At 39.7% G+C, this 12,531-nt stretch overlaps 1 protein-coding gene across 4 annotated transcripts in view; it reads left to right on the top strand.

The window, feature by feature from the left end:
• Nucleotides 1–12,531, top strand: part of KDM4C (lysine demethylase 4C) — a 490,147-nt gene that overhangs the window by 110,652 nt on the left and 366,964 nt on the right. For all 4 annotated transcript variants that reach the window (XM_006272325.4, XM_019478152.2, XM_059724744.1 and 1 more), the window contains exon 8: nucleotides 11,861–11,964. In XM_006272325.4, coding sequence (XP_006272387.1) covers nucleotides 11,861–11,964 — 104 coding nt within the window. The remainder of the gene's footprint in view (nucleotides 1–11,860; nucleotides 11,965–12,531) is intronic.

Genomic DNA, 12,531 nt, shown 5'->3' with positions numbered 1-12,531 from the left:
CAGCCACATGGCTGCAATTTACCTAATCAGTAAAGGTTAATAACCTTGCAGGATGAATGAGGACTACAGACTTAATTACATGTTTATTCAAAACTGGTTGTACAGATTTTTTTTACACAACTGCAACTTAAAAAAAAGGCTGCATAATTCAAGAGGGTTAGTCCCACTGACCAGATGCCTACTGAATTAATTGAATTCTCCTAAATAATTAAAATGATAAAATAATGCAGTAAATATGACAGGTTGTCTAGGTCAAGGCACTACTTGATATATAAAATTAAAGGAGGGCTAAGATATTTTCCATTATCTTGTCTGCACATCATAATTATCACACTTGCCTTTTATGCATGAATGCTTTCATCTTTGGTTTCCATTGAAATCTTGATTGACTGTGGCACCTACAAATATTTTATCTGAAAGACATTAAACTTGCATCTAATAAAGGCAGCAGTTTGATTTTGCCCTTCAGCTGCTTTCCCATTTATGTATTTTTTTTTCCAATTTTATGTAGACGTAAATGTAATAAAAATCTCAAGCGAGCTGTTATTGCAGTTTTTAAACCCGTTGTTATGTTCTTCTGTAATACGTTAGAATTCTTAAGGAATTTTTGTTTGACAGATTTGGCTAGAAAATAAAGGGAAAATAGAGACAGGGTGGCAAATCATAAATGACATCTTGGAAGATTTCAGGTTCTTTTAATAGATCCCTTAATTGCACATGCTATTTTCAAAAAGAGATGATATCTATCTGTGTTGTTCAATTATGTTAAACAAAGTAAGGGACTAAAGTAAGGATTAACATATTATAAACAGTGAAATAAGAATGTTTTAAAAACCCTACTGTAGTATATAGCATGAGCTAATATCTATATTTTATTAATAAAAGTATAAATAGCTCCTGAAGTGAGACTTAAGCAGTTTGAAATATAATTCCCCAAACTGTGGCAGCTGAAGAGTTAAAGCTTTCGTCAAATGCTTATTTTAGTCAAAATTAGTGAAATTGCACATGAACAGAAGATAAATTTAGAATACTACATATTTATCTGTGAATAGTAACACACATTTCATTGCATGCACTTGCCAGCTTTAATGATTGAAATAAGCTGTATTTAAAAGGAGTGCCCCTGTCTCTCTATAGAGACTTTCATGCTCATCCTCTTTATTTTTTTCATTTTTCTTGTAGTCTGAAGAGTGACAATAATGGGTTAAAACACTATATAATTAAATAATTATATTGAGAGTCTAACAAATTTCCAAAGTTAAAAAAAAAAAAAAACCCCACCAAAAAACCACACATTTGTCTTTTCTTCCTGAACTCACTTTGACACTGGAGCCTGATATGGCATGTACCAGGGGCTGAGATTGAAGCCGGGGCCATGTGTCAGCCCAGTGCAGCGTGTTGGCCCAATCCAGCACAGGAGCTATAGGCCCAGTATGGCAAGTAGGGCCAGGCTCTGGGTGTGATATAGCCCACAGACTGGCTCTGCACCACTCACTTGGTCTGCAGGGCCAAAAGATTGGGCACCACTGTCCTAATGCAATGCTGGATATTACCTTATGTTGAAGTCATAGTTCTTTGTGGGATGAAGTACAAATCTCTTGTGAGACTAGCACAATCTGAGATCACAGCAAAACAGTTTTAATAAAGCCACGTGCAAGCATTCATTGTAGTATAGGTGATTTTTTCCAATCATTCCTGGCTTGCAATTAAAGGGAAAAAACCCCCTAAAACGGGGATTGGCAACATTTTTGGCCAGAGTGCCAAAAACACCCCAACCTCTACCCACGTCTTGACTTGGCATTCCAGAGGCCGGGGAGTTGCGAGGGGCCCGATTTTCATTTCTAGTGGCTGCATGCACAGCTCCGGTTGGACGGCAGAGGAGGGCCTGGAGTTATGCTGCACTGAACTAGATATTTCTATAATGATCTATCTCCTATTCAGTACCTTCTTTGGCATCCACCATTTACTGGGTTACAGATGCCACAGGAAACGTTGCCAATCATTTTGTTAGTCATTAATTGATGTATTATGCATGAATTTATCCAGTTCCTTTTTTCACGTGGCCGTGCTTTCTGCCTCCACCACCTCTAGTGGCAATGAATTTCACAAGTTAACTATATTCTGCTTTAAAAAAGTACCTATGAAGCAGGTGAGTGGCTTACTTTCTAGGTGAGCCCAGTTTGGAAACTTTCATTGCCCTTGCATGTATGTGTACTGACTGCCCTCAGATGTAGTTGGCACCTCAAAGGCCAGAAGACTTTGAGCCAAGTCTGGAGCAAGGATAATGGTAACAGAAGCCATGCTGAAATGTTGCAGCTCAGCCAAATGGAACACCTGTCTGAAATAAGGGTACATCCACACAAAAAAATGAAGGTGACATTTAGCAAGTGCTAGTGTTTCTATGTTAGCTCATGGGATACATAGCCATAACAACACAGGTGTGGTGGCCTGGGTTTCAACAGGCATATGCTAAAACCCATTCCCATATCTTCATTTCTGTTGTTATCTTTACTAAGTAGATAAACTTAACACAGGTATGCTGTTGTCTTACCTTTATTTTGCTGAGCTGTACCCTAATTGTAGGAATCCAGTTATGGCTAAACATCACCAAATATATGAATGACCATCTTCTCTCAGAAAGGATTCTTCTCCTGTTCTAGGATTCTGAGACAGCCATTGGAGCACTTCTGAATGTACCCATTCAATTTTTGGGAATATAGGGGACAATGTACCTTATCCTATTTAAATCTGACTTTCAATTACACTTGTCCAGGCTACAGAATCATTGCTCTGAATCTGTCTGTCTTTGCTCAAGAGCAGGGGAGTGAAAGTAGTAGTGCAGGCATAACCAGTGAGGGTAGGTGGACTGGCCGAATTTAAAAATGTAGAAGAGACCTGCCTCATCAAGAAACCTGTCAGTTGACTCTAGAGTACTTGCCAGTTACTGTGGAATTTCACATTTTTCTTACAGAGTAGAAGTATATGCTAAAATGGTAGGTATTACATTCCATATGCCTACCAAAACCACAGATTTGAATACCCAACTGATATAAAAAAAATAACCTGGATAGATTCCAGCTTTGGGATCCTATCCTTTTTTTTTTCTTTGGAGCTGAGACTTATTGTCAGGGTCATGAATGAGCCACTAGTTTTATAATAGTATTAATTGGTCATTCTGGACCTCTTCAGCTTTTCATCTACTTGAGGAATGGTTCTTTTTTTGGCAACAGATACATTTTGCTTATATATCTGGAACAGCCCACTGGTGGCATGAGTACTATCTAGAAAATAGCAGGCACTTGATGGAGATAATTAGTTACATGGCTGTGTAAGGGATTTGAACTGCAGTATTTCAGAGGGATGTCTGTTTCCCTCTCTCCATGCTGTTCAATATCTTGATAAGTTTCTTGCTAATATTGTTACTAAATACTAGGGCTGTGTGAAGCTTCGGTCACTGGTTTGATTTGGTGGAGATTCGGCCCGATTTAGTGGCCAAATCTCTGAATCCAAATCGGATCAGGAGACGCTTTAATTTCTCCAAAGCGAATCAGAACCCTCCGAATCGATTCGGAGAGATTTGATGATTCAGACATAGACGCAGCTTTAAATGTTGTTTCTACATACCTCAAGGTACCAGGTGGCTCGTGAATGCTGAGATGCTGGGGCAGATGAAGCATCCCATAGGAGCATGGGACAGTCCCCAGTGCACTCAGTGGCGGACCCGGAAGTTGACCAGAAGCACTTCCAGTCCACATCCGGGTCTGCTGCAGAGCATGCGAGGGGGCCCCCCTGCTCCAGCCCCCTGGCTCAGCGACTGGTGCCTCCTGGGCTTGGGGGGGATACCCAGGGTCCCCCCACAGCTGATTGCTGAGCCGGAGGGGCGCAGAGGGAGATCCCCCACACGCTTGGCGGTGGACCTGGGAGTGGACCGGAAGTACTTCCAGTCTACTTCTGGGTCTACTGCCGAGCATGTGGAGGGGTCCCCCCATGCTCCTGTGGGACACTCCATTCACCCCACCATCTCAGCGTTCATGAGCCATGCCTGGCACCTTGAGGTATGTAGAAACAACATTTAAAGCTGTGTCTATGGCCAAGTTGCCAATTCTCCAAATCAGCATCGAATCTTCAGATTCAGCCAAATCTAATTGGGACAGTGATCCGAATCAACAAATCGAATCGCTGTCCCCTGATTTGGGCCAAATCCAAATCTAATACGGCCTATTTTGCACACCCCTACTAAATACAAGATATTCTGGCCTCCATGCCTGTTAATGTACCTTTGGGGTGGTTCCAGCCAGAGGTGCATCTGCTTCCTGCCCTTTGCATGGTTCTGGGTAAGCCTCCAGCAATGGGCTCCTAGGCAGTGCAGCCAAATGTACTGCATTGTAGGGACTGCTGTTAAAAACAAGGTGTAGGGTTTTATTTTCAATATCAGAAGGGAAAAAAAATGACTTGACTTTTCTTGGAAAAAAAATTAGTCAACAGTACATTTTAATAAAGTTTGATGAAATAATTAGTCCCTTCATATTCTAAGGAATCTTAATAGACTGCCTAGTTGCTTTCTCAGTGAAAGAGAGTATATGACAACTTTACATTTTAATTGAACCTCATATCTGTTATCTAAGTAACTTTGTTTTGTTGGGGCTTGGGAGTCTGCTAGAAAGGAGCATGCAATTCATGTGCTAATAAGGACTAGCCAGGTCAGACATTAATATTCCTAGACAATCATATTAATAGTAGCCAATAGACATTAATGGGGATTTGTTAGAGTGAATAAAATATGTTTAGGGATATAGATTGGAAGGACTGAATATACCACAACTGAATGATATTTTTTTATGTCTTTAAAAAATATAGATAATTGAAATGGATGATTTAAAAATTAATATCTTCGTCTTAGTTTAAGGCAGACATTTGTTCTATACTCATAAACGTCTAGTGGAGTAACAAAATAATTTTGAAGTACAAAATTTGTGTTCATGTGTGTACACGCACACACACACACATGCGCGCATGTGCGCACGCGCATCATAATGAGATGACAAAATGGTCAAAATATTATTTAAATGTCTTACAGTTAAAGTGCCAGCCCAGCAATGCTTTCTATATTACCATCTTTTCTCACAACCTGTCTCCCAGGAAGGAGAGGGTGAGTGAGGCTGAAGAGTGAAACCTACCCTTCCTCCATGTGGCCAGGAAGGGAACAGAGCTCCCAGCAGCCATTTCAGCAATCCCATGCCTCTGTTCCAGTATAGAAATTAGCTTCCTTGCTTAAAACAATAATTCCATTTTTGGGTGGCTATTTTGTTCTGGGGAAAAGGTGTGAGTAGTATGAGAGTAAATATGGTATGTATATTTATTTTTACCTATTTGTTTAATGACTTTTTGCATTGGTACAATTGCTCATAAAATATTATTTTTTGAAAGCCAATTGGGGTTTGGTTTGAAGAGTACTTGTTGGATACTTTTTGCCTGGTGTACTGAAACAACAGATGTTTGCTGGTTGTACAAGTGTCCTAATAAGTATACTGCAAAGGCTACTGGTCTGGATTCCCCAGCTTTTCTAATTATGCAACTTTTTCTGCCCAAGAATTTTTTTTTCTGCCAACTTAATGGCATTCTATGTATAAGTGAAACCTAATAATTTTTTGAAGTCAACATGCCATGGGTCGTTATGTGGCTTTGTGTGCGCACAACTACTTGTGTCACTTCTCCATTATAAGTCCAATGTATTAGGATCATAGGAAAGTAGGGCTAGAAGGGATTTTATGAAGTCATCTGGTCTAGTCAGTCTTTCCCCCTGTTCAAGTCAGGATCATCCCTGACTAAAATATCCAAGCCAAGTGTCTGTCTAACCTGCTTCTGAAAGTTTCCAAGCATGGAGATTCATTCCACAGCTTCTCTAGGTAGCCTGTTTCAATGTCTGACCACTCTTGTCTGAAAGTTCCTCCTAATCTCCATCTTGAATTTCTCCTGCTGCAGCTGGAGCCTGTTGCTCCTAGTCTTGTCGCTTATGGCCACGGCGAAAAGTCCCATCTCCATCCTTTCTATAATCACCCTTAGGTATTTGAAGACTTATCAAACCCACCCTTAGTCTTTTCCATCAAGATATCAAACCCCCACCCTTAGTCTTCTCTATTCCATCCACCACAGTGACTCTTTGTCAGCCAATCAGAGTGTGAATAAAGTGTTACAGACAGACAGGCAGACTTAGGCTTTTATAATAGAATTCCTTTAGGACCAGTTTCATGATCTTTTCAGGTATAGAGGTCCAGCTGACTAGTCTAGTTCCCAGAATTCTTCTCCTTCCCTGTCTTAAAGATGGGCTCTATTTTGCCCTTTTCCAGTCATCCAGGACCTTATTCAACCTCCACGAGTTTTCAAGAAGGATAGCCAGTGGCTCCAAAATTACCTTTGTTTGTTCCTTTGGTACCCTTGAGTGCACCCCATCTGGCCTTGCTGACTTGAAAGCACCTACCTTCTTTAAGTAATCCCTAACATGTTCTCTAGGCTGTTTGTCTTGTTCCCCAAGTCAAGAAGACCTTCCCCTTGGTTGGCTTCTCTACCATCATAATTCTGTGATTGTACTAAGACCTCCAGTTCTTCCTGTTTGTTCCCCATACTTCTTGCATTATTGTATAAACATTTTGGTAGTCTAACTGACTGTCCTATCCTCTCCTTGAGAACAATGCTGAGGTTCTCATTATTGCTTCCTCTCTAGTTTTTATCCAGGTCTCCAGGCTGTTTACTTACCTCTGGGCTTTCATCTCCATCCATGGGTGAACTGAGTTTAAAGCTCTCCTCACTGAAATTCACAGTTATAGCAATTTACAAGAATGATCAGTAACCTTTACCTTTTTTATCCACTTGCATTTCTGCCTTTGATGCTTAGGATGTTTTTCTGCTCCTTGGAAAAATATTATTCATGTGTTCTTTATGTACTAAAAACAGGGTGTATTTTCAAATGGTTTTCTTTCCATATGAATACTTATGAAACTTGATGTTAAAACTGAAAATGATCTTGGTAGTTGTTGGAACAGGTGGCCTTATTTATTAAGTTCTTGTCATGACTAGGTACCTGAAGTTATTCATTTACATCCTATGTAGACACCTAAAAGTTGCTGAGCGTCTTGGGCCTGTTGGGCACTTAGCATTTCCAAAAATCAGTTCATATATGTATGTGCCTAAATATGAATTTGGATGCCTTACTTTAGACTCCTGTTTATGAAATGTTTTTCTTTAGTTTCCAATACATTTGAAATTTAGCTGAAATTCAGAACACAAAGTATATTATGTATTATACATGATGTGTTTTATAGGGAAGATGTTAGGTATAATTTCAGTGGTTCATTGTAAATATAAATTCCAAACTAATACGAAGTATTTAATATACTGCATGTTACCTTCCTTCAGTGGTTTTTCAATTTAAATTAAGTTATGACCAGTCACCACATTTGTTCTGGCCTTGATTACAAATCCATATAGAAAAAGAATTTAAATAGACTCTTCTTTCTTTATTGATTTTAATTTAAAATTTAATTCATTGAATGCAGTACAAAACTACAGATTTTAAGATTGATGATTTGAAATATACTGCCAAGAAATAGCTCTTAGTGTTTGTGGATTTGTTTTTAATTATTTCATGAATGGTATAGTCCTTTAAAGAAAAACTTTTAATGGGTACTGAAGTGTGTTGTTTCATGTCTTGTTTTAGCCTTGCCTTGCCATGCCATGCTTTGTTGTCCTGAGCAGATTTTTACAATTAAGTGACACCATTTCCTATTATTTCCTTTCCACATGTGTATATCAGAAGGAACATCCACCAGAGTGGAGAAAAATGAGAGTGGCTATTATTTGTTGTACAAAGATGAAGAAGGGGGGAGGGGGAAGTATGCTTTATTCGTATAAGCCAGTCTTATATAGCAGACATTTGTTTTTGTCAAAAGCACATCATAACAAAGTTTATGAAGTCTAGCATTTTATCAGTCTCTGCTACCTCTTCTCCTTTTCATCCACTCTTCTTTGCAGTTGAACCTCTGATTTACAAAACTATAAAGTTCACAAAAAAGTAATCCTTTTGCCCTTTCTAATGGCAGACTGCTAAAGTGAAATCTACATTTAAAAGGCTAGGGCTGGGAGTGAGTTCTCCAGGGTTTGGTGCCTTAATTTGCTCCAGATCTTTGCTGTTTGCGTGGAAAGTCACTTAACCTACCTTTGCCTCACTGTAATAATGGGGAGTAGTGTCACTGGTTGAGAGATCATTGGTTGACAGAGTATGTAAGGGCAGTAATTTATTAATACTATTAAAATGTAAGTGATTGTTCAAAAAATACTTCATAGTATGAATAAATCAAAACAAAGTTGAATTTGCCAAAATGAACTATTTGGAAATGTTATGTAGTTGGTATTTAATATCATATGTGCCTAATTGCCAAATTTCTGAATGTCAGTGATCCACAGTAGGTCTTCTAATGATAAGTACTAGTATTTGATGTTCAACTAAAGATTTTTCTCATCATTCACTATTGAGTAACTTGGTGTAAACAAAAACTGTCCGACATCAGCCTTCTTCTCTTGCTTGGTTCATTAATATTACAATCCAGTCTTTGAAGCACTAAAGTTCATTTTCATTATAATATGCCTTGACATTGCAAGTGTTCCTTTTGTGCTTTCATCAGCTGAAAGGGATGTTGATTTGAAAGCAAGGAGTGTAACATAGTGCCTGGATAGAGTTGAGGGGAATAGAAGAATTCATGTTTAACAATATAGGGGCAGGCTTCTCTTCTGCCTCCTTAGGTCCTCTGCTCTTTCTTTAGCTGGGACCCATGGGAGACTTGCTTGGCTGTTTGACTTCCAAATCACCCTCTCCCTTCAATATTTAATATGCCTCTCCTGGGTTTTCAAGAGCTTCTTGTCCCTGTTTACTGCCTGCCCTACTCTACCTCTTTAGCATTCAGTGTAGTAGCAGTGTTTTGAGGAGGGTGTGAGTCACTTATCTGGTTTGGAATTAGGAAAGAATTTTCGATTTGGTCAGATTGATAGAAGTCTGGATTTTCTTTTCCACCTTCCTAACAATATCATGAAGACACAGTTGAAACAAAAATAACTTGAAAATTTAATCGTATTGGAGGAGGCAAGACTATAACTCATGTCTAGTGTGGATAAAGGCCAAATATGTCCCAGAGAGATAAGGCATGAGTTTTACAAGTGGAACTTATTCCTGTAGAAGAAAAGGAGATCTGATGACTTGTCAGCCTGAGAATTCCCCTTTGGCAAGCTCTACCCCTTCCCGAAGAGGATTTGGAAGTAACCTGGTTCTTGGGTATAGGCTGTGCAAGGTCTACTTTAAGTTTGTAGTTACTTAATAGGAGTACTGGACCAAGTTAAATGTCTGGTATGTGAGAGCAGGTAGTGAGTATGTAACAACAGTGTTAAATTAATAAAGGTTGCAGCCTGCCTTCAAATTCATCCCTCTGTCTGATGTTCCTTAACCTGAATGTCCAGGTCAACCAGTTTGTAACATCATTGAAAGAAATGAGCAGCAAGAGTAGACTGTTACTAACAGTGTGCAGAGTCACTTGGATGGACTGGATATGTTCAAGTCAGCAGGCCTGGATGAGCTGCATCCGAGAGTACTGAAGGAATTGGCCGGTGTCATAGCAGAAACACTGACACGGCAGTGGTTCCCATTTCAGGTCCTGGAGGACTGGAAAAGGGCCAATGTGGTCCCTATTTTCAAGGAGGGGAGGAAGGAGGATCCGAGTAATTATAGGCCAGTCAGTCTTGCCTCCATCCTTGGAAAGGTCTTTGAAAAGATAATGAAGGATCAGATCATATCTGTGGGAGTCCAGTGGGGAAAAATAATGCATCAGGGAACCCAGAATGGATTCGTAGCAGGTAGATCATCCCCGACCAATCTGGTTTCATTTTATGACAGGGTCACAAAATGCTTAGATGCAGGAATAGAGGTGGATGTAATTTTCCTGGATTTTAGCAAGGCCTTTGATATGGTATCTCATTCCATTCTTATAAATAAATTAACAGGCTGTGGCATAGATGTTTACATGGTCAGGTGGGCGGCAAATTGGCTCAGCGGTTGCACCCAGAGAGTGGTAGTAGACAGGTCGGTATCAACCTGGAAAGATGTGGGTAGTGGGATCCCGCAGGGTTTGGTCCTTGGATCTGTACTCTTCAATATCTTCAGTGACTTGGATGTGGGTTTGAAGTGTACTCCATCCAAGTTTGTGGACAATACTAAATTGTGGGGTGAAGTGCACACTCTGGAGGGTAGGGAACGATTCCAGGCAGACTTGGACAGGTTAGAAAAGTGGGCAGTACACAATAGGATGCAGTACAACAAGGAAAAGAGCAGAGTGCTGCACCTAGGGTGCAAAAATATCCAGCACACCTACTGGCTGGGAAGTGACCCTCTCAGCAGCACAGAAGCGGAAAGGGATCTTGGAGTCCTAGTGGACTCCAAGATGAACATGAGTCGTCAGTGTGATGAAGTCATCAGGAAAGCTAATGGCACTTTATCGTGCATCAGCAGATGCATGACGAACAGAACCAAGGAGTTGATAATTCCCCTCTATGTGGCATTTGTCAGACCGCAGTTGGAGTGCTGTGTCCAATTTTGGGTGCCGCACTTCAAGAGGGATGTGGATAACCTGGAGAGGGTCCAGAGGAGGGCCACTCGTATGGTTAGGAGTTTACAGAACGAGCCCTATGAGGAGAGACTGAGGGACCTGGACCTCTTTAGCCTCCACAAGAGAAGACTGAGATGTGATCTTGTGGCCGCCTACCAATTCATTAGGGGGACGCAGCAAGGAATCAACGATGCTCTGTTCACCAGGGTGCCTCTTGGGGTAACAAGAACAGTGGTCACAAACTGAAAGAGAGCAGATTTAGGCTAGATGTCAGGAAAAACTTCTTCATGGTAAGGGTGGCCAAAATTTGGAATGGGCTTCCAAGGAAGGTGGTGCTCTCTCCTACCGTGGGGGTCTTTAAGAGAAGGCTGGATAGGCATCTGGCTGGGTTGATCTGAGCCCAGCATTCTTTCCTGCTTAGGCAGGGGTTTGGACTCGATGATCTGTTAAGGACCCTTCTGACCCTAGCATCTGTGAATCTATGAATGATGATAGTGAATATTTAATTAACACTTCTGTAAAATAAAGCAAAAATAAAAAGAAAAAATCAAAGGACTTCACATTTTTACATATGGGGAAAGTGAAAGGCAGAATAGTAAACCGACTTGTCTGAGGTCAAACAGAATGCTTTTAGAGGGGCTAGGAATGAATTGGTGTGAATAGTGTGAATTAAACCCTGACTCTTTAAAATGAAAATATTGCCATTTCCTAGTTGACTTATTACAAGACTTGTTTTTTGCTGACACGGCACTGTTACCCCATTAGAAGCCCTGTGGTTCAAATTGTCAGTGCTGTCAATGACCAGTTTTGGTATGATGCATCTTTGTCTAGCTGTTGAGCATCAGTAAAGGAACTAAGTATACTCCTGCCTCCATAACCTCCAAACTCTATATAAATAATGTTATTAAATAATTAGGATGTCTCTTTAACAAAGCCTTCTGAGAGGGTAGGAATGTATTCAGTAGGTAGGCCCAGATTACAGTTGAAGTATTTACATCAATTTTATAGTAAAAATATGGCAAAAAATAGAATCTGAAGATCAGAAAGACTAATATCTATTGAAGAAAATTTGTTTTTATTCAGATACGTCAGTAACTAGCAACAATAGGAAAAGAATCTAGAGAAATATGCAGTTATGAGTCTGCTGTACAAGGACGTTTTCTGTCCTTGTTTTAATTAAAACAGATCTGACTTTGCTACTTTTGCCTTACTAGGTTTCTTCCCAAGCAGCTCTCAAGGATGTGATGCTTTCCTTCGCCACAAAATGACATTGATTTCCCCCTCAATATTGAAAAAATATGGAATTCCTTTTGACAAGGTATGTTAGAATTTATTTTAAAATGGTGTGTTTGTGCATAAAGTCAAAGTATGTATAGCTGTAGTAGTAGCCAACTGTTGATCTTTCTGGATCATGGTGTGTGCATGAGAGGTTTAGGCAGGAATATGGAGGAGTGGGGCCTGCCCAGACCTTCCATCCCCGCTTTAGACTGTTGAGACTGTCAAAGTTAACTCAAAGTTAAGCTTTTTACAATCTGACCTTTTCTGAAGTTTAATAGTATATAGTTTAATATATTTTTATATTTGATAAGTACAAATATATTAAGGGTTGTTACCACTCTATTTATTTGAATTTTGAGCACTTTTAAGTAGTTATATTAGATTATGTTGTCTGGACATACATTTTTTTTCCAACTAAACCTTTCTATTGCCACACTTGTGTCACTTTATCTTAATATAGAACAATGTAACATTGTGGATAATATGGAACAAGTTTCAGATGAAAATACAGAATGGATTGAAACTTTCAGTTTTCTAATTAAAAATGTGAATGCATTTTACCAGGTGTATTGATAAACACAAACAAAAATGCTCTTTCTGAATAATC

This window comes from Alligator mississippiensis, chromosome 3, assembly GCF_030867095.1.
Source record: "Alligator mississippiensis isolate rAllMis1 chromosome 3, rAllMis1, whole genome shotgun sequence".
Lineage (NCBI taxonomy): Eukaryota > Metazoa > Chordata > Crocodylia > Alligatoridae > Alligator > Alligator mississippiensis.
This window is presented reverse-complemented; position numbering and strand designations above follow the sequence as displayed.